The sequence below is a fragment of the Columba livia genome, chromosome 14 (assembly GCF_036013475.1).
Source record: "Columba livia isolate bColLiv1 breed racing homer chromosome 14, bColLiv1.pat.W.v2, whole genome shotgun sequence".
NCBI lineage: Eukaryota > Metazoa > Chordata > Aves > Columbiformes > Columbidae > Columba > Columba livia.
Window position 1 is genome coordinate 3,843,929 of NC_088615.1, and position 18,085 is coordinate 3,862,013.

General features: G+C 64.3%; 3 protein-coding genes across 4 annotated transcripts; all 3 read right to left on the reverse strand.

Annotated features, from left to right (window-relative positions):
* Positions 1 to 14: 14 nt before the first annotated feature.
* Positions 15 to 3,132, reverse strand: DOK3 (docking protein 3). Of its 2 annotated transcripts, none has more exons than XM_005503328.4 (5): positions 2,978 to 3,132; positions 1,374 to 1,667; positions 1,147 to 1,240; positions 889 to 1,061; positions 15 to 807 (listed from the first exon to the last, which is right to left on the reverse strand). In XM_005503328.4, exons 1-5 carry the CDS (start codon positions 3,032 to 3,034, stop codon positions 73 to 75), a joined length of 1,353 nt encoding a protein of 450 aa, XP_005503385.2. In that variant the 5' UTR covers positions 3,035 to 3,132; the 3' UTR covers positions 15 to 72. The 2 variants fall into 2 exon arrangements, with proteins under 2 accessions (XP_005503385.2, XP_064885681.1); XM_065029609.1 differs by having other exon boundaries at positions 1,374 to 1,626; positions 2,978 to 3,116.
* Positions 2,725 to 9,275, reverse strand: DDX41 (DEAD-box helicase 41). The gene is made up of 17 exons (XM_065029600.1): positions 9,121 to 9,275; positions 8,892 to 8,990; positions 8,640 to 8,799; positions 8,484 to 8,558; positions 8,342 to 8,402; positions 7,608 to 7,744; positions 7,276 to 7,348; positions 6,946 to 7,099; positions 6,698 to 6,834; positions 6,376 to 6,538; positions 6,144 to 6,275; positions 5,891 to 5,962; positions 5,541 to 5,637; positions 5,036 to 5,185; positions 4,811 to 4,882; positions 4,499 to 4,609; positions 2,725 to 3,903 (listed from the first exon to the last, which is right to left on the reverse strand). Exons 1-17 carry the CDS (start codon positions 9,142 to 9,144, stop codon positions 3,767 to 3,769), a joined length of 1,854 nt encoding a protein of 617 aa, XP_064885672.1. The 5' UTR covers positions 9,145 to 9,275; the 3' UTR covers positions 2,725 to 3,766.
* Positions 9,276 to 9,377: 102 nt separating this feature from the next.
* FAM193B (family with sequence similarity 193 member B) lies at positions 9,378 to 17,789 on the reverse strand. Its single transcript, XM_065029569.1, is given in 11 exon segments — positions 9,378 to 9,743; positions 9,827 to 9,902; positions 10,057 to 11,047; positions 11,580 to 11,816; positions 12,192 to 12,387; positions 13,378 to 13,777; positions 14,076 to 14,285; positions 14,476 to 14,698; positions 15,325 to 15,564; positions 17,446 to 17,720; positions 17,723 to 17,789. Coding segments are annotated over 11 exon segments (2,997 nt in total). The 5' UTR covers positions 17,775 to 17,789; the 3' UTR covers positions 9,378 to 9,646.
* Positions 17,790 to 18,085: the final 296 nt, after the last annotated feature.

Sequence of the window (18,085 nt, forward strand, 5' to 3'; positions counted from 1 at the left end):
AGCGGCAGAGCCGACTCAGTCCCAGGCTGTTTATTCACGGCACCACACCAGCGAACGGCGCCCAGCTCGGCCTCAGGCCCAGTCCTGCGGGCTAGGGGTCTCCCGGCTAAGCAGCCGCACCAGCTTGGCCCGGAGGTTGCTCTGGGGTTTGTGCCCAGGGCGCCCCGGTAGCGCCTCCTGCCCCCCTCGGCTCCAGCCCTGTTCGGGGGGCTGGGGGCTGCCCCGCGGCAGCTGTGCCAGGGCAGCCCGGTTGTCATAGAGGGGGCCCACCTCGTTGCTGTGGCCCTCAGGGGCTTGCCGGCACCCCAGCTCCCACTGCCCTTCCTCCTCTTCCTCCTCTGCCCCTGCAGGACGTGGCTCCGCTGTGAAGATGTTCTCGTAGAGATGCTCAGGGAGCAGTTTCCCCCCGGCCCAGGGCTCACTAGGGCCCGGCTGCCCTGGCCCACAGAGGGGCTGCTGGCCCCGGGCAATAGAGGCGTAAACGATGGGGCCTGGGGCTTCTGGCTCTGGGGTGGGGAAGTGGAGGAGGCTGGTGGGGGGATGGGAGGCAGGCTGTGCCCCCGCCAGGGGTGGGCTGGGCTGGCATTCCTCAGCCCCGGGGCCCCAGGGCTGGGATTCAGGGCCCTGTGCAGTGAGCTGGGCATCTGGGGTGCAAAAGAGCTGGAGGTCTGGGGCATCCTTGCCCTGCTGCTGGCAGGCGATGGCGGCAGCCACAGCCCGGCAAAGCTCCAGGGCCCGTGGGGTGCTGAAGGTGAAGGTGCCCTCACCGGAGTCGCTGCGGCGTCCAGCCTCGAAGGAGAAGATGGCCTGTGGGTTCAGATGGCAGGGTGAGGGGCTGGCACCTACCCAGGGCAGGCAGCAGCCCCAGGGAGGGAGTGGGGCACCCACCTGATCCTGGCCGAACTTGCGGAGGAAGGCGTAGGGCCAGGTGAGCAGGGGTTGGTGGGACTGCGGGTCCTTCAGTGTCAGTCTCTGCGGAAGGGCTGAGAGCAGGTAGTGCCCGTGCAGGCTGCAGCGGTCGGACGCGTCTGTCCGGACCACCATCACTGGAAATTCGGTCACTGTGGGAGCAGAGCAAGGTGAGGGTCAGCACTGCAGCACTGAGCCAGAACCCACCACTGCCCCATCCACCGCCCCTGCACATACAGCCCTGCCAGGATGCGTAGAGGGAGTTCTCCTCCATGGGGACAGTGGGGCTGGGCTGGGCCCTGGCGCTGCTCTGCGCAGTCTCCTTTGCACCCTGAAACAGAGGAATGTGAGTGGAGCCTGGGGGAGCACAAGCCCCCCTGCCTGCCCACTCACCCCGGAGCACCCCAGCTCACCCGAGCCAGGAGCAGCACAAGGGGTCCTGCCAATGCTGAACCCCACGGTACCTGGAAGGCCAGCTGGCAGAGCTGTGTGATCCACTCATCCCGCCGCTCAGCTGCCAGCACGTAGCTCTTCTCTGTGGTGGTGAGGTAGAAGGCAGCGGTGGCTTTGGGGCAGCTCTCAGTGCCTGCTGGGCCCACAGAGATGCAGTCGGAGAGGCGGATCACCCGGCGGGTGCACCGCCGCAGGGAGGTCTTGTCCAGCGCTGTGCCGTCATCCCTCACATCAAACTTCTCCATGCGGGCCACACCGGAGGGGCTGGCGGCAAAGAGCTGGGCTCGCATCTTCCTCCAGGACCTCTGAGGCACGGCAAGGGCACAGGCAGGGAAAAAAAGGTCAGCAAAGAGCTGCCTGCTGTGTCCTCGCAGTGCTGCCCTCCACGTGGGGCTGACAGCGCTCAGGAAGAGCTGTGTGGGGCAGGAGGAGGCAGGGGGGTGTCCCAGCCTGCACCTGCAGAGCACCGTGGGAGGCCACAGGGAGCCGGGTCAAGCGCAGAGCCCCAGAGCTGCGGGGCAGCGCTGTCCCAAAGCCGGGGCAAGGGGGAGCCTTTCCCTGAGTGAGCTCGGCCTGGCCCACTGGGTGAGTCACGCTCCCAGCTTGCTAAGCACCAGGTCCTGCTCTTTGTTCCCCGCTGCAAGTGCTGGCCTGCTGCTGCTGCAGCTGAGCTCCTGCGCTGTTCTCAGGACAGACCCTGATGCAAATTAAAGCCATTTTAAGCTGCTGAGGCTCCTGCTGGCAGCCTCACTCACATCTGTCAAGCACAGCCAGGCCCTGCAGCTCACAGCCCATTTCCTCCCAGGGGAGGCTCTGCAGCACCAGCAGCTTCCCAGCCCGTCATGGGATAGAGGGGGCGCGTGCCCCTGCGCACCTCACAAGCACAGCAGAACCTCCGCCCTGCAGAAACCAGGCACCCAAAATACCCACCCTCGCCATCCTGCCTGCCTCCTACACACCGGGCACTGGCCCCATGCGTGCATGGCTTGCCCAGTTTGGCTCTGGGACTTGGCTCTTGCTTGGTGGGGAGGTGGGAGTGCGATTGTATCCCAGTACATTCACTGAGACCCCCCAGGGGCATGGCCACCCTGATGCAGCAGAGGGGATGCTGCTAAGGCATGGCCAGTGTGCTGACAGGGCCAGCACCTGGCTGACAGCTCCCCAGAGCTGTCTCGACCCTGCAGGGACCCCCATTGTGTCACCCACACCGTGGTCAGAGGGCTGCAGCACTTGGTGCCCACCCTGAGGGCCCAGGGCAGCAGGCTAAGCCGTGATGGGTGCCCTGTGGACTGCGCTGGTCCCCCAGGTCACAAAGCCGTGTCCCACGTGCTGCCCCACTCCCACACACATGCTGGAGCTGTGTCTCGTTAACACGCGTTTATTGTTTCATTGCAAACTGCACGGTGAGACCAATCGAGAAGAGGGACCCCGCACGCAGGGGTGAGCCCCAGCAGGTGCCTGCATGGACGAGTCCCCTCCCTGCGCAGAGAGCCCCGCTCCTGGGGCAGCTCCGAGGAGTCTGGTGCAGTCCCCCCGTCCCAGGCTGCCAAGGGCCCAGCGTGGGATCAAGAAAAAGAGGGCAAGCCCTGTGCCCAGCCCCAAATCCACCCTTTACCTTTCCAAATTTGCAGTGCTGCACATAGAGGATCCCATCCTTCACCGGTCTCTCCATGTACCCAGCGCTGCTCTGGCAGCCAGCGCAAGGATCAGGGACTCACGCCACCAGCAGCAGAGAAAATGTGACTGCTGCAGCTGAAGCAAGCGCACGGGGCAGACTTCCTTCTCAGCAACTTCCCCTTTTCGGTGTGTGGGATGAGGGGCAGAGCCTGGGCCACGGGACATGCCCATCTGTCCGCCCTCCTCCTCACAGAGGGGCAGTGGGGCAGAACACACGCAGGCAGAGCGCAGGAAGCGCCAAGGGTACCACCCGACTCGGCCTCGCTCCGCTGCATCAGAGCGTGTTTGGGGGATATGGGAACAGCTGAGGAGGCACAAAACCAGGTAATGGGGACAGTCCCACAGAAATAGAGAGGTTTTGGGGGGCAGCAGCATTAAAACCCAAGCCACGCCACTGCAGGGGACAGGAAGGGGCAACAGGCAGCCGGCAACAGCCCACCCGCCCCACCTAGGGCTTCCTCCCCTCCTTGGGCACCGCTACCTGCTTGCCCAACACACCGCTGATGTAAGGGGCTGTTGCAGCAGCTCCACACATTTCCTCCCAGGGCAGGAGCTTTGTCAGACTGGGCTGGCAACAGCCTCGGTGACCAAATGCTTGGAGAAGGGGCCACAGTAGTGCAGGACGGGCCCCTGGGCTTGGGAAAGGCGAGAGCAGCTGTGGCGCTGCTCCGGCTGACAGGGAACCCAGGACCGCGCCGGGGGAGTGCTGGGCAGCACGTGCCCCAGGCTAAAAGTCCATGGAGCTGTGGGCCAGGTAGTCCTTGCGGCCGATGTTGCTGACTTGCTTGGTCTGCATCGCCTCCAGCTTGGGGCAGTCGGTGATGCGATGGCCCAGGCCACCGCAGAAGGCACAGCCGCGCTCGCCTGCAACGGGAGGGATGAGGTCAGGGGGAGCCGTGCCCTGCCAAGAGAGCAGCCCCCCACCCCAGAAACAGAGGGGCTATGCCAGCATCTACCCCCACCGCCACAGCACCAGGCTGCCCGCACAGGAATCACTCTGGGTTGCAAAGGACCTTCCCAGCTCCCCCAGTGCCCCCCTGCCATGAGCAGGGACATCTTCACCAGCTCAGGTTGCTCAGAGCCCAATCCAGCCTGGTCTGGGATGTCTCCATGGATGGTTCATCCACCACCTCTCTGGCCAACCTGGGCCAGGCTCTCATCACCCTTGTTGTAAAAGATTTTTCATGTCTAGGCTGAATCTTTAAGTTAAAACCATCACCCCTTGTCGCAACAAGCCCTGCTAAAAAGTCTGTTCCCTTCTCTCTTATCGGCCACTCTTAAGTACTAATGGCCACAAAATCTTCTGCCCAGAGCCTTCTCTTCTCCAGGCTGAACAACCCCAACTCCCTCAGCCTGTCCTCATAGAAGAGGAACCGCAACAAGAGCTGGGGGTCCTGTCCGCAACGCAGGTATCTCAACAGTCCTGCGGGAGGACCCTGTGCCAGCCCAGGTCTCTCACCTCCGATGTCCAGCATGGTCTCATCCCCGCAGTGCAGCACCTGGAGCACAGGCGGCACCTTCTGCTTGGCCTCCAGGAGCAGGGCCTTCAGGTCCATCAGCACAGACTCGTCTGGGGGCAGAGACATGGGTCAGACACAGCCCCGGCAGGGGCACTGCCCCACACCACCATCTGCCTTCCGTGGGCCATCACCACTCGTCCCTGCTCGCTCAGGATCACCCCTCACGCAAAGGCAGAGGCAGCCCCACCACCCAGCTGCCTCCCGCAGCCTCAGCCCCCCCAGGCAGCCCCCAGCCCCACGCTGTTTCTCACCACAGGCCTTGTTGATGAAGGTGGTGGCAATGCCAGTGTTGCCTGAACGGCCCGTACGCCCGATACGGTGAACTGTGGAGAAACAGACAGGATTAGGCCTGGACAAATGCAATGTGACAGACTGTCTCTGCCCGCAGCCGCGGCAGAGACAAGCTCAGAGCCTTGCTGGCCTCTGCACGCCCCCCAACAGGCCCTCATGGGTCCCCCACAGAGCCCAGTCCCCACCGTAGTTCTCAATCTCCTCCGGCATGTCGTAGTTGATGACGTGCTGGATGGCTGGGAAGTCCAGGCCCTTGGAAGCAACGTCAGTGGCAACCAGGACATCCTTCTTCCCATCCCGGAAGGCCTCGATGGCTTTTGTCCGCTCCTCCTGATCTGCAAAGGCCCAGTAAAGAAAATCAGCAAAGGCAGAGCTCTCAGTCCCACCTACCGCAACAACCTAGTGGCCTCAGAGCCAAGCACCGCTCAACCAGGGCTCCCCCAGCGAGAGGGCCTGTGCAGCCTTTCCCCAAATAAAGGGGCAGAGGGACCTCTGGGTCCATGGGGAGCTGTGCTATGTTTATATCTGCCACATACAATGTGGTGTTCACTCCTGACCCTGCCACAGCCCTTCCTCACACCATCACAAACTGCTGCACGCCAAGACCTCCTGTGCCGCGTGCCAGCCCAGCAGGAGCAGGGTCAGGCAGGGCCACATCATGGCCAGGGGCTTCCTGACACCCTCACTGACCTTTTCCTCCGTGGATGGCCACAGCTTCCACACCCTTGAGCAGCAGGTACTCGTGGATTGCATCGACATCTGCCTTCTTCTCTGCAAAGATCAGCACCTGCCGCAGCACGGACACCATGGAAGAGCCGCCTTTCTGCACGCTGGCACCAGCACAAACCCCCAGGAAACCCACTCCCGCTCACTGAGCAGAGCACACAACAGCTCTGGCGCAGGACCCGCTTGTACACGCAGCACGGCTTGCTCACACGCCCAGCGCACCCACAGCAGAGCCCTGCAGCGTCACACCGTGTCCCCACTGCCAGCTCCACCTGTGCTGCGGGGCTGCGGTGCTGCCAGAGCACGCTACTCACAGGTGGTGGGGTCTTCTGCAGGCACTCGAGGAGGTACACCATCTTCGCCTCCTCCTTCACGTACTCCACTTCCTAGGAACAAGCACAGAGATGAGTCAGGCAGGCAGCAGAGAAACTGCCATTGCTCGGTAGCCCTTAACCCCTGGGGAAGGAGGGCCAGGCACCCCAGCTCCCTAACACAGGAGGCATCAAGGGCCCTCCTGTGCAGTGCTGGCCTCCCACACAGGCGTGAGGGAGATCCCAACCACCTCACCTGCACGACGTCCAGGCTGGCAGCACCTGCTCGCCCAACGTTAATGGTAATGGGCTTCACCAGGGCACTCTTGGCAAAGTTCTGGATCTTCTTGGGCATCGTGGCACTGAAGAGGAGGGTCTGCCGCTGGCCCTGCACAGGGAACACAGTGTGGGCGAGGATTGAGCATTCACTGAACCAGGTGGGTACAGGGATTGAGCGTCAAGGTGCTCGTGTTGTGCCAGCTCAGTACCTTGAAATAGGAGAAGATGGTACGGATATCCCCCTCAAAGCCCATATCAATCATTCTGTCGGCCTCATCCAAGGCCAAGTAGCGGCAGATGTCCAGGCTCACCATCTTCTTCTGCAGCAGGTCCATCAGGCGGCCAGGAGTTGCCACCATCATGTGCACACCACTGGGGGACGAGAGAAGGTCCTTGGCTTCCCACACATAGGGAAGGTAACTCCCACTTGGCACCTTCCCAAAGCCACCCAGCCAGGGTGCCACCCCTCAGTCCCCAGCCAGAAAACAGAGCTGCACAGCTCCAGCCCCACAACCCCATCCAAGGTCTCACTGTTTGATGGTCTCCATCTGCTCCTTGACAGACATGCCCCCGATGCAGAGGGCGCAGCGCAGCGGGGGCAGCCCGTCCTCCTGCAGCAGGCGACAGTAATACTCGATGATGCCGTGGGTCTGCCGGGCCAGCTCCCGCTGCAGAGACAAAACTTACTCATTCCTACGTGTCCCTGCAGGGAGGATCCATAATTGCCACCAAACAGCAATAAGTGTCCTCCTGTACACCACCGTGCCCCCAGCACTCACTGAGGGACAGATGATGAGTCCATAGGGTCCCTCTCGCTTGGAGAACGGCAGCCTCTTTTCCTGCTCCATGCAGAACATGATCACCGGGAGGGTAAACACCAAGGTCTTCCCAGAACCAGTGAACGCGATGCCAATCATGTCCCTTCCCGAGAGGCTGGTGGAGAAACGGGGCCAGTGGTGAGGAAGAGCATCACAGAATTACTCCGACCTCCTGGGCTGAGTGAGGTGACAGGGCACGTCTGTCACCAGGGCAGAGCGCCCGGCTCACAGCATGGGGTGTGCGGTAGGAAGAACCCACCCCCCGCTCCAGGACGGGCACAGAGCACTCACATGGTGGGAATGCCCTGGATCTGGATGGGCGTTGGCTGCTGAATCCCTTTTTTTTTCAGGCCCCTCAGGATGGCTGTCAGGAAACAAGGGACACGTCTGTTCACAACCTGAAGTTTTCCCCAAATTCCCCTCTAACTCAGGTCCCAGCAGCAGCTCTTCCATCAGTGACAAACGTCCCTTGGGCCAGCAGCCGGGTGACACAGCCACCACTGTTAGTTTGAGCTGTGACCCCGCCAAAACTGAGCGCCAAAGACCCAACAGCTTCGCTCGCTGACACGTGTTTCCCGGGAGGATTCTTCCCCCCACCCGGCCAGGCTCCCCTCCCAACGCACCCGCCGGGAACTTCATCTCCTTGAAGCTCTTGATGGGGGGCGGGATTCCTTCCCCCTCCACCAGGATGTGGTACTTCTTGCGCACGCGATCATGCCGCGCCTCCGACATGGCCAGGATGTAACGAGGTGCTGTCCAGCTGCAAAGGCAACAGAGAAAGGTTGGGGTGCGGGATGAGGCTCAGGCTCCAGAGCCAGCAGCCTCTATGGAGGCCCAGGGAAACCCCTGTCAGGCTCAAATAACCCACCTGGGAAAAAAGGGAACCCTGAGAGGCTTCTTGGTGTGAGCACAAGAACAGATCCACACCAGTTCCACACATCAAACATTTCCCCAGAGTTTCAGTAAGAAGTCCCAAGCTCGCAGCTCAGAACAGGCTGGGGATGGAACACGCCAAAATCTTTTGCGTGCATCTCGGTCATTTCTCTGACGCTGCCTCAAGCAGCACTGGCTCTGTGGGCTCACTCAGTCTCTTCCTCTAAGTTAGTCACCACCAAGGTCTAAAGATCCATCTCAAGTATTCAAGTTTAACATAAACGCACTCTAGCAAATCTTAACTACATATAAAATAACATCTAAGGCAGCTCAACAGCCTTCAAATTTATATACAGCAGTAAGAAGCCCGGCAGTGAAGCAAGAGAGAAGCCAGCACTCCTCCCATTGGGCCGCATGGTTTCTAGTTCTCAGTCACAAGGAAGCGATGTTTTCAGAAAAATAACCTCTGTACTGTGAATCGCACCTGGTTTTAATGGGATCATCGTAGGTGATGCCCTTGGCCATCTCCTTCACCGACATCAAAGCTGCAAGAACAAAGCCCATCAGGTCAGGAGGCGGGTGACGCTGCTGCTGCTGCCCGGCGCTAGGGAGGGTCCAGCGCTCACCCCGTCCCTCTGCCACGCTCTCCAGGATCTTCTCTTCCTCCTTCAGCTGCTTCTCCTTGGCCGACTCCTTCCGAGCTGCAGAGAGTCAGGGAAACAGTGAAGAGGTTTCGGTGGCTCCCAAAAGCTGCCCGGCCTGGCCACCCACCGCTCTCCCACCTTCCGCCTTCTCCTTGAGGTGCTGGTGCTGGTCCAGGAGGCTGATGTTGGACTGCGGCCCCAGGGGGATGTCGTCCTCGTCACCCCGCTGCTCGCTGCCGCTGTCCCGCTGCTCCTCCTCCGACACCACCTTCCGCCGCATCTGCAGCAGCTTCTGCAGCTGGAAGGGAGCGGGCCGAGGTGGAGCGAGCGGCGGCGGGAGGGCCGCTCGGAGCGCCCTCTCGGCGGCGCCGGGCCCCGTTCCCCCGTTACCATCTGCTGCCTGCGCTGCTTGACGGGCACGTAGGGCACGTAGTCGTCATCGTCCTCCCCGGACAGGTCGGACGTCTCCGCCGCCTCCTCCCGCTGCCTCTGTGGGGAGACGCGAGGTGAGGCCGGAGCGGCACCGGCGCTGCCCGGACCCCAGAACCGGCGGGACCGGACCCGGACCGGATCGGACCCGGATCGGACCGGACCCGGATCGGACTCGGACCGGCCGCACCTTCCGCTCGGCCGTGGCCTCCATGGCACCGTCTCCGCGCAACCGCCGCGCCGCGCCGGATGTAAATCCCGCGCGCCGGAAGTGACGGCTGAAGGACTGGGGCCGTTGCCCAGCAACGCGGCGCCACGCCCGCACCGCGCGGGAGCAGAGGGAGAGCCCGACGGGTCGCTTCGGCGGCCAAACCTCCGCAGAAGGCGCACGGCGCTGCCCTCTCCCCTCCCCGCGGCGGGCGCGGCAGAAAGCAGCAGACAACGGGGTTTAAATAAAATAAAAAATTAAAAAGTTCTTTATTGGGTCCAGCACGGTCCTTCCCCGCGGCAAAGGGGGCCGGGCGCCTGCGGGGAGGCGGACAGGACGGCCGGGGTCACCCCGCGGGCAGGGGCAGGAGGACGGGGGAGCCCCGGGGGTCCCCGCGGGGCAGGAGAGCACCGGGGTCCCCGCAGAGCAGGAGACCCCACCGAGGCGAGGCGGGGGCACAGTGAGGAGAGGCGAGCGGCCGTGGGTGGGGGGTGGCCCCCCCCGCACCTCACTGGGCTGCGCTGGAAGTGGTTTTCTTCAGGGTGAAGTTGGTCCAGTTCACCTCAAGCTTCTGCCGCGTCTGCTTGGCTGAGTCCAGGCAGAACCTGACAGGGAGAGGAGAGTCCCGGTCAGCACCAGCCCCTTGCCCTCCCCAGGCAGCACTCAGCTCCCCACGGCCCCCACTCACCTCTTGAAATACTCCACTTCTCTGTCAGTCTCATCCATCTCGGCCCCGTCCAGGTCCTTGGGCAGGAACACGTCATCTGGCGGAGAAGAGAGCAGAGGTCAGCGCTGCCGGAGGGGCAGGGGGCGGGCAGGGCAGTGGGGACAGGGTGGGGAAGCGATGGGCAGAGAATCAAAGAGAAAGGGCCACTGAGAGCAGGGTAGTGCAGCACAGCGCTCCCGGCACTCACTCACCAATTGAGGTATTGGATTTCTCCACCTTGTTCCGGCTCTTCCTGCTCTTGCCCTTGGGCTGGGGGGAGCCCCCCAGGGCAGGGGGGGCAGGTGGCTGCTGCGCCAGCTCCAGCAGCTCCGCTTTGCCCTCTCCCCTCCGGCCTTTCCACTCGCTGCTTCTCTCCTTCTCTGTCCGGCCGCCACTGCCCCCCTGCTGCCCCTTGCTGCTCTCCCCTGGCTCGGCACAGCCACCCGCCCGCTGCGGCTCTGCGGCGCTGGCCTTGGAAGGGTGTTTGGTTCCCAGCACCTGCCCCTTCGCCCCAGGGCTCTCCAGCCGGGCTTGGCCCCCAGGAGCCGCAGCAGCTCCCTCCCCTTTCTTCGCCTGCCCACTCTGCCGCTTGTTCTTCCGCTGCCGGCTCCCCGCAGGCACTGGCTCTGGCGGCTCCGGCCCCTTGTGCTGCGGCCCCTCCTTGGGCTCCAGGCTCAGCCCGCTGCTGTCGGCGGCAGAGTCCGCAGCCTTGGACTGCACCCAGATCACGCGGGAGAGGCTGGGCACAGCGCTCAGGCGCTTCACCACGCCGTTCTCGGCTGCCGGGGCTGGCGGTGGCTCCCCGTGGCCCTCGCCCCATCGGGGGCCTGGCTCGCCCCGCAGCAGCGCCTGGCTCTTGGCGGGGCCCAGGCTCAGCGGGGCCAAGGCCAGGTCTATGTCCTGCAAGTCGGAGGAGCCGTTGAGGTGAGAGAGCAGGTTCTTCTGCTCCAGGACAGCTGCCTTCTTGGGGAAGTCGTTGACATCCAGGTTGAGGTCATAGACGCTGAAGCTGGCCCGGATGGAGTCCTTGATGGTGTTCTTGATCTCCTGCAGCCGGCTGCTGAGGAAGCTGTTCACCTGCTCCAGCTCCAGCTCCGGCCACTCCAGCAGCTTCTCCTCAGGCGGCTCCCTGGCCTGGCTGGCTGCAGGGACACGCTCTGCCCGCTTCTGGGCCTCCGCCTCCAGCTGGGCTTTCTCCTTCTCCTGCAACACAGGTGCCATGAAGGGTGGGTGGCCAGAGCCGCGGTGTCACGTGAGGAGCCCACGGGGCTGGCTTGCCATGCACCAGCTTTGCCAGAGAGCAAACCCAGGGGTTGGTGCTCAACACAGCCACCCCGCATCTTCCACAGTGCCTGAGCTGTTGTGTGTCCCCTCTGGGCACCACAAAAGCCACCACACTGCACACCAGACACTGCTCAGGGCACAAGGCATTGGCAGAAGCCGTCACGGCATCACTTCTCCTTGCCACAGATGCGTGGCATTTGTCAGAGCAGGTAGGACAGCGCAGCCCAAAGCACCGGGGAAGGCCGGGCTGGCCTGGCCTTTGGGGGCACAGGGGAAGCCTTGCATGGAGCCAGGCACTGCTGCCACTTCAGAGGAAAGGGACAACAAAGGACGGAGCGTTCAGGACACAAAATGGATGTAAGGGAGATGAGGCAAAGCCCTGCACAGTCTTCCCCTAACCTCTCTCCTGCAGCCTGTGCCCGGGCAGCGCTTCCCCCCCGCCCAGCCTCACCTTCTTCTTCTGCTTGTGCCGTGCCCGCTTGGCCGCTTTGGCACTGTTCAGGGGCTTGGGCTCCGTGCTGTTGATGTAGTCCAGCAGTTCGTCCACGTTGCGGTGGTCCACAGCAGGCTCTCCCGAGCCACTGTTGTGCCCTAGTTTCTGCGGCAGCTCCTCTTTCCTCTTGGTGAGGCGCGAACGCAGCTTCTCCCGGATCTCAGCGTAGTTGCGGCTCGTGGGAGCGGCCGGGGGCTGCGGGGGGCAGTGCTGTCAGGGCAGGCGGCACACAAAGCCAGCACAACCCACTAGTCCCCCACCAACCTCCCCCAACTGCTCCCTGCCCCAAGGTCTCAGCAAGACAAGTTGGCACAGCCTCCACTGAACTCTTTTCCAGCACCAAGCGGCAGGATTTGGCCAGCTGTGCCAAGCCCCAGAGCTGGGCAGGCGGCTGCAAGAAGGGAACAAGGGGACCAGCAGGCAAGAGGGAAATGAAGGAGGGACGCACATGGCGGCAGGAAACAGCCCTGGCCGACGTGCCCACCTCTGCGTTCTCAGCACACAGACCATGTAACGTCTCACCGTGGAGCACAAGGACCAGGGGTGGCTGCAGACCAGCCTCTCACTCACCGCATTGTGGCCGAAGAACTCACAGTAGCAGCAGTCGCAGAACTTCCCATCTTTCTGGTTGGTGGAGGAGGAGGTGCAGGAACTGCGCTCCGAGCTGCTGTCCTCGTCCTCCCCGAGCCCCTCGTCTGCCTCGCACGGCTGCGGCGGGTGGCAGCTGGTACCGTTGGGAAATTTGTGCCCTTTGCAAGAGGGGTCCCTGAGGAGAAGGGGAGAAGGGCAAGAGGTGAGCAGGAGCCCGGTGGTCTCAAAAATTGCCCCACACTATATGTGTAGGAACACCCCGCCCCGGGCAGCTCATGCCCAAGCAGAAGGATTCACAGACAAACCCCCTTCCCTGCATCCTCCTCCTGCAGGGAAGATGCCAGAGGAGCCCACGGCACAAGACATCTGTTGCTCCTCGCCCCCCAGGGCCTCTGGCAGGCAGGAGGCTGGCGCACCAGAGCCCCAGAAAGCAGCGTCCCCCTGCCAGGCCACCAGCTGATTCCAGGGCAGGGACCGGTACTCACTGGGGGCGGCAGGTAGCCCAGGAACGCTGAACCGCATGCAGCTGCCAGACAGCCCCGCGCGCAGGCAGGCCCGGCTCCCGCAGGCACAGACCCCCAGCTCAGAGCCAGGGAGCCCCGGGCAGGGCCCACAGCACCATTCCTCGAGCTCCAGCTCAGAACCCGGCTCGCCCTCCACAGGGAGCACTAATCAGCAGAGAGGGACCAGCACCCGCGACTCAGCATGCTCTCTTCCAGGGCACAGGCAGCCCAGAAAGGGCCGGAGGAGCAGGAGAGCAGAACCACAAATCCACAGGCTTCATCTTCCAAGGACCTTTGCTCAGTGCCACAGCTGCCTGATGGGTCTCACTGACAAAAGTCCTGTTGGCCAACAGCAGGTTGACCGGGCGGCTCCTTTGGGTCTTTTAGCTGGAGAAGGAGCAAGCACAGTCTCTTCTGCACCACAGTTACTACAGGAGAACCGCAGGGAGAAGACATGTGGGGAGAGAAAGAGCTTGACCCTCAGAGACCAGGGGTCTGCAGCAGCAGAACTGGCCCACACAGACAGCAGCTCCCCACACCACCACGTCAGGGCAGCCAGTCCCTCCACAGGGAAAAGCGCATCCGTGGGCACGGGTGGGAGAAAGGGCAGCACTGCCCAGCGAGGAGAGAGGCTGGACACGGGCACGGGCTCCTCTACTCACCTGTTCGAGCTGGGCAGCTGGTGGGCAGAGGGAGAAGGGATGAGCGACGTGCTGCAGTGCCCGTTGCAGGGGTGAGCACAGCCCGACAGCGGAGGTGGCATCTTCAGCAGCGGCACGTTGGCAGGGGGTAGGTGAGGGCTCTTACACGACCCCAGGCTGTGAGAAATCGTGCCGGTGGGAGGGGACTCGGACGCCGGCTTCGGGGCTGCTGCCTGCGCACTGGGCATGGGGAAGAGCGCAGCCTGTGGGACGTGGGGTGGGGAGCTGAAGGGCCCCGGATGGGCAGGCGTCTGCTTGGAGGGGATCAGCGCCGGCAGCTGGGAGGGGAGGCCAGTGGGACTGTTAGGAGGAGCAGTGAGGTCCGAGTGCTGATGATGCTCCGAGGAGTGGAAGGCCTCACCTGCAGAGGGGCAGGAGCAGAGACAGTCAGACACTGGCTGTCCCACATTGGCCAGGACTGGGCTCAGGGCCACCCACCACCTCTGCACAGGCCACTTCTCTGTGAGACAAACCCTGCCCCCCCAGGCAGCAGGACACTTGGGCTAGAAGCCACCCCTGCTCACAAGGGGCCTCAGCAGCACCATGTCTCCCCACAAGAACTGGGAAGAGCAGAGCAAGGGAAAAGGCGCTGGGGCAGCGTGGGCTGCATGGAGCTGCAGGCCGGGAGGACACAGCCAGCCCTGCCCCTGGGCACGCACCTGGCGGGGTGGCCCTCCGGCACATGGTTTTGAACTGCTTCGGCAGCGTCTTGCAGAAGTCGAGTGAGGTAGGCAGAGGCGAGCCCGGGGCAGCGCTGCTGGAGGCGGGGGAGGCTGCGTGGCTGTAGGGACAGGCCTTGAGCCCCGGCGCCACAGCAGGCGTCTGGCTGGCGCACTCTGGAGGGAGAGCGAGGCCCGGGTGCTTGTCACCTGGAAGGAAAGGGGAGCTAGGGCCGGCCCCCTGCACCCTCGGCCTTTGCAGAGTCCCAGGCGTCGTGCTGGCACTGGCAGAGGCCCAGCCTGCCCACCCCTGTTACCAGATGGGTGCCCACAAGGAAACTGCCCAAGCCAAGGAGTGGGCAGAAAGCTCTGCCCAACCCCACAGCCGGCTTCAACTCACCTAGTGCAGCAGAGGGGGCCCCAAGGGGGCTGCCCTGCGCTGCCCCATTGGTGTGCTGCGAGTTCCAGAGGCCCGAGAGCTTGTGAGCAGACAAGAAAGAGCTGGGGTCCCAGTCCCCTGAGTTCCCATGACACGAGGAGGAAGAAGAGGAGGAGGAGGAGGAAGGGGAGTGGGAGCCACCCCCACAAGACTGTGACTTGCAGGATGTGTGGGATAACGAAACCTGGCAAGGAAAACACAGAGTGAAGCAGCAGCAGGGCGAGAGGGGAAGCGGGAGGTCCTTGGCCTCATGGCACTGGCACCAAGGCCCCCTCTGAGGCCCTGAGGCAGGGGCTCAGCATATGGGGACCGCTCCTGTCACCATCTCAGGGACAGCAAACAGCCCCTCTGTCCAACAGCGACACAGCTGGGCTCCCAGGGCCAAGCCAGCATGGCTGAGCCATGCCCTAGTCCCACTCAAACCAGGCCACAGTGTAATAAAGCCAAGCAGGAGGGAGCTGCTCTGCCCCCAAGCTCCACACACGTTCCAGGGAGACCCGGTGTGAGGGTGGGGAGCAGCCCTAGGGCTGGGGTGACACAGTGCACAATGCACAGCAGAGCAGGGCTGGTGGCTTTGACAAGCCTCCACGGTGCCACACGCTGCCTCACTGCAGCACTTCCCCACGGAGGCAGCAGCAGCCCAGGGAGGCCAGCGTGGCTGCAGGGAGCAGCAGGGCTGGGATGTCCAAGGCACTCGGCTCCGAGCGAGGCGGGGACCCGCACATCCAGCCAGTGCCGCAGGGTGATCAGCGCCATGGTCCTGGGAGCTACAGTCCCGGCCTTTCCAACCCCAGCCCTATAACCGCTTACCGCCAGGGCCTGCTCCTGCACCGCCCGCCGCTCTTCCTCCTCCACGCTCTTCCGGCAGCTTTGGCAGATCCACAGCGGCATTTCTCCCAGGAGGTTCTGCACGAGCGTTGGCACGAAGTCTGGTGGCAGCCTCTCGCCCGGGGAAACCAGCCCATTGTGGGATGGCCCTCCCCAGTCCTTGCGCTCCCGGTGACAGAGCAGGCAGCATGTCTGAACTGACTGGTTGGCGGTGGGCAGCACCTGCAGAAGGACACACAGACCACGAGTCACCCCAGACGTCGGCTGACACACGGCAGGGCCGCAGGTCAGCGCAGGTGCAGGGCGGACACGGCAGCAAATGAGACCTCAGGATGCTGACACCAAATGAGAGAATTTCTTGTAAGCTGCAGGGGGACTGAACCTCCTCCCACCGGAGGAGAGCGGCCTCAGGCTGCCCAGCTGCTGCCAGCCTGCCACATGCCAACTGCACGCATTTTGGACCTTTGGGAAGACCACACCATGCTAAAGAGACAGCCCCGCCACCAAGCAAGGCTGGGTGGCCACCAGCAACTCCCACTTTCACTTCTGGTACGGCAGGACCAAGGGGACGTGCATGGCAAAGCAAGACCTACAGAAATCACCTTGCAGGGATACAAAGAGGGGGGTCTGGCAACCACAACCGCCCCCTCTTCAACCATCACAGACCACCCTCGACGTTACCCGAGAGCCCCAGGCCCTCCCACCAGCCTCTTTGTTCGGTGCAGCCAGCGGCGCAGCCCTGTGGGGTGGGGTGCAGTCCCCAGCACTGCCCCGCGCTCTCCCCACATGGGGCAGCCAGGCTGGGGTTTCCCGCCGGGCGCTGCGGCAGGAGCCGGGGCCACAGCCCACAGGCTCGCCGGAGCCCTGACAGCCGTGACGAGCCCAGCGTGGCGCAGGCGAGGGGGCCCCCATTGTCTGTGCCGCGGCAGGGCCCCGCGACAATGAGCCGCACATTGAACTGCTGCTGCGAAACAGATGGCGTCTCCCAGGCTCAAGGTGAAGCAAAGGTCAGAGGCCAAGGAGAGCAGAGGGGAGGCACAGCCCTCCTGCCCACCCGGGCACGGGGAGGAGGCGGCTCCCAGGCCACCCTGTGTCTCAACAGCGGCAGATGTGGCCACTGCTGCACGCAGCGGGTGACAGGACGGCTCTCCCCAACACACCCAGCGCATCTGCCCACCCGCAACCCGGGGCGGGCGGCAGCAGCCGGGCATGGCAAGGGGCGTCAGGCAGCCAGAGGCGCGGGAGCCCGTTTGGCAGATGCTCGAGCCACCTGCCATGGACTGCAGTAGGGCTGGACCCTCCCGCGAGAAGAAGCTGTGGGAACAGCCCCAACGCATGCTGTGCCACCTGGGTGAGCGCACCTGTCCCTTAGCCCGGGGCTCTGCCCCCCGGAGCGCGCATGAGTCCCCTGGGCAGACTGACAAGATGTCCCTGCATGCAGGGATGGGACAAGGGGTGCACAGACCCCGGAGCCGGGAGAACCCTGGGCTCTCACGCCACGGGGAGCTGCTGGTGCTGCCAAGGGGGAGCAGCAGGCGATGGTGGGAGCCAGGCTCGCTGGTCGATTCACCCTCCCCAGCAAAGGCTGAGTCGAGCTTCCCTGAACTGCTGGGAGACACCGGCTGCAGCCGCTGGGCTCCACACTGCAGCGGGAGCCCAGCGCCCCAGCCACCCACCGCGGCGCCGCTGCAGCTCCACACACCCCAGCCCGCAGCCGCTCCCCACCTGCAGCCAAGGGTGCCAAGGGCCGCCCGGCCCGCGCCGCCACCGAGCCCAAACCAGCCCCGCGATATCGCCAAACGCGGCTCCCAGAGCCCCAAGGCAGCCAAGCCCCGCGGGACAGTGCTGGGGCTTCAGCTCCCGCTCCCCTCGGCGCGGGTGTCCCCCCACCTCGGCACACCCATCACCGCCCCCGAGGGTGCGGCGGAGCCTCCAAATCCGGGAGAGGGACGCGGGGGCACCGGGGGTGCCCAGGGATGCTCCGAGCTCGGAGCGGGGCTGGGCAGGGCCTCCAGCCGCGGTTCAGCCTCCAGCCCCCCCGGGCCCAGTCCAGCCCCGCACCGGCTGAAGCCCCCTCAGAGCCAGCGTCCCCGCCGCAGGTACCTGAGCGGAGGCTCTGCCGGGCTCCCCGTTGCCGCCCGCTCCTGCCGCCACCTCAGGCGGGGCGGGCGGTTCCGGTGGGGGCGGCGGTGGCGGAGGAGGGGGAGGAGGCCCAGCGTCGGAACCCGTCACCCTCTCACGGCGAGGCCCGGAGACACCCGCCACCGTCGCTGCTGCCGCCGCCTTGTTCCGCCTGCGAGTCATGGCGAGCGCGGCCCGCCGCCCGCCGCAGCCAGGACAACAGCCAATATGGCGGCGCGGCCCGTCCGGCCCCTGCCCGGGGGGAAGGAGGGAGGAGGGAAGGCCCAGAGAGGTGAAGCCATCGCCGCCATTTTGGGAGAGGGCAGAACCGCGCCACAGCGCGCCACCTGGCGGGGGGGAGGTAGTGGCGCCGTCACGACCCGCGGCTCCGCGCTCTCCCCATCCCGCTTCTCCCCATCCCGGCCTTCCTGCTGCTGCCCGGTCCCGAGCTGCCCGTGGGGTTCTGCTGATCCTCCGCGCAGTCCCACCAGCTCCCACAGCCCCAGGGCGCCCCCTGCGGAGAACTAAGGGCCAGCTCAGCCCCCCACGTCCCTGCCAGCCTCAGTGTCACCCTGCAGCACAGCTGAGGGCCATGTGTCACTCCAAAACCACCCAGCACAGC

Coding starts and splice junctions, on each gene's coding strand:
- DDX41 (XM_065029600.1), bottom strand. CDS start 9,144: ATGGAGGCCACGGCCGAGCGGAAG. Junction 8,991..9,120: donor AGGCCACGGCCGAGCGGAAG/GTGCGGCCGGTC, acceptor GTCTCCCCACAG/AGGCAGCGGGAGGAGGCGGC. Junction 6,539..6,697: donor CAGATGGAGACCATCAAACA/GTGAGACCTTGG, acceptor CTCGTCCCCCAG/TGGTGTGCACATGATGGTGG.
- DOK3 (XM_005503328.4), bottom strand. CDS start 3,034: ATGGAGAGACCGGTGAAGGATGGGATCCTCTATGTGCAGCACTGCAAA. Junction 1,668..2,977: donor AGCACTGCAAATTTGGAAAG/GTAAAGGGTGGA, acceptor GCCGTGCCTCAG/AGGTCCTGGAGGAAGATGCG. Junction 808..888: donor GCAAGTTCGGCCAGGATCAG/GTGGGTGCCCCA, acceptor CTGAACCCACAG/GCCATCTTCTCCTTCGAGGC.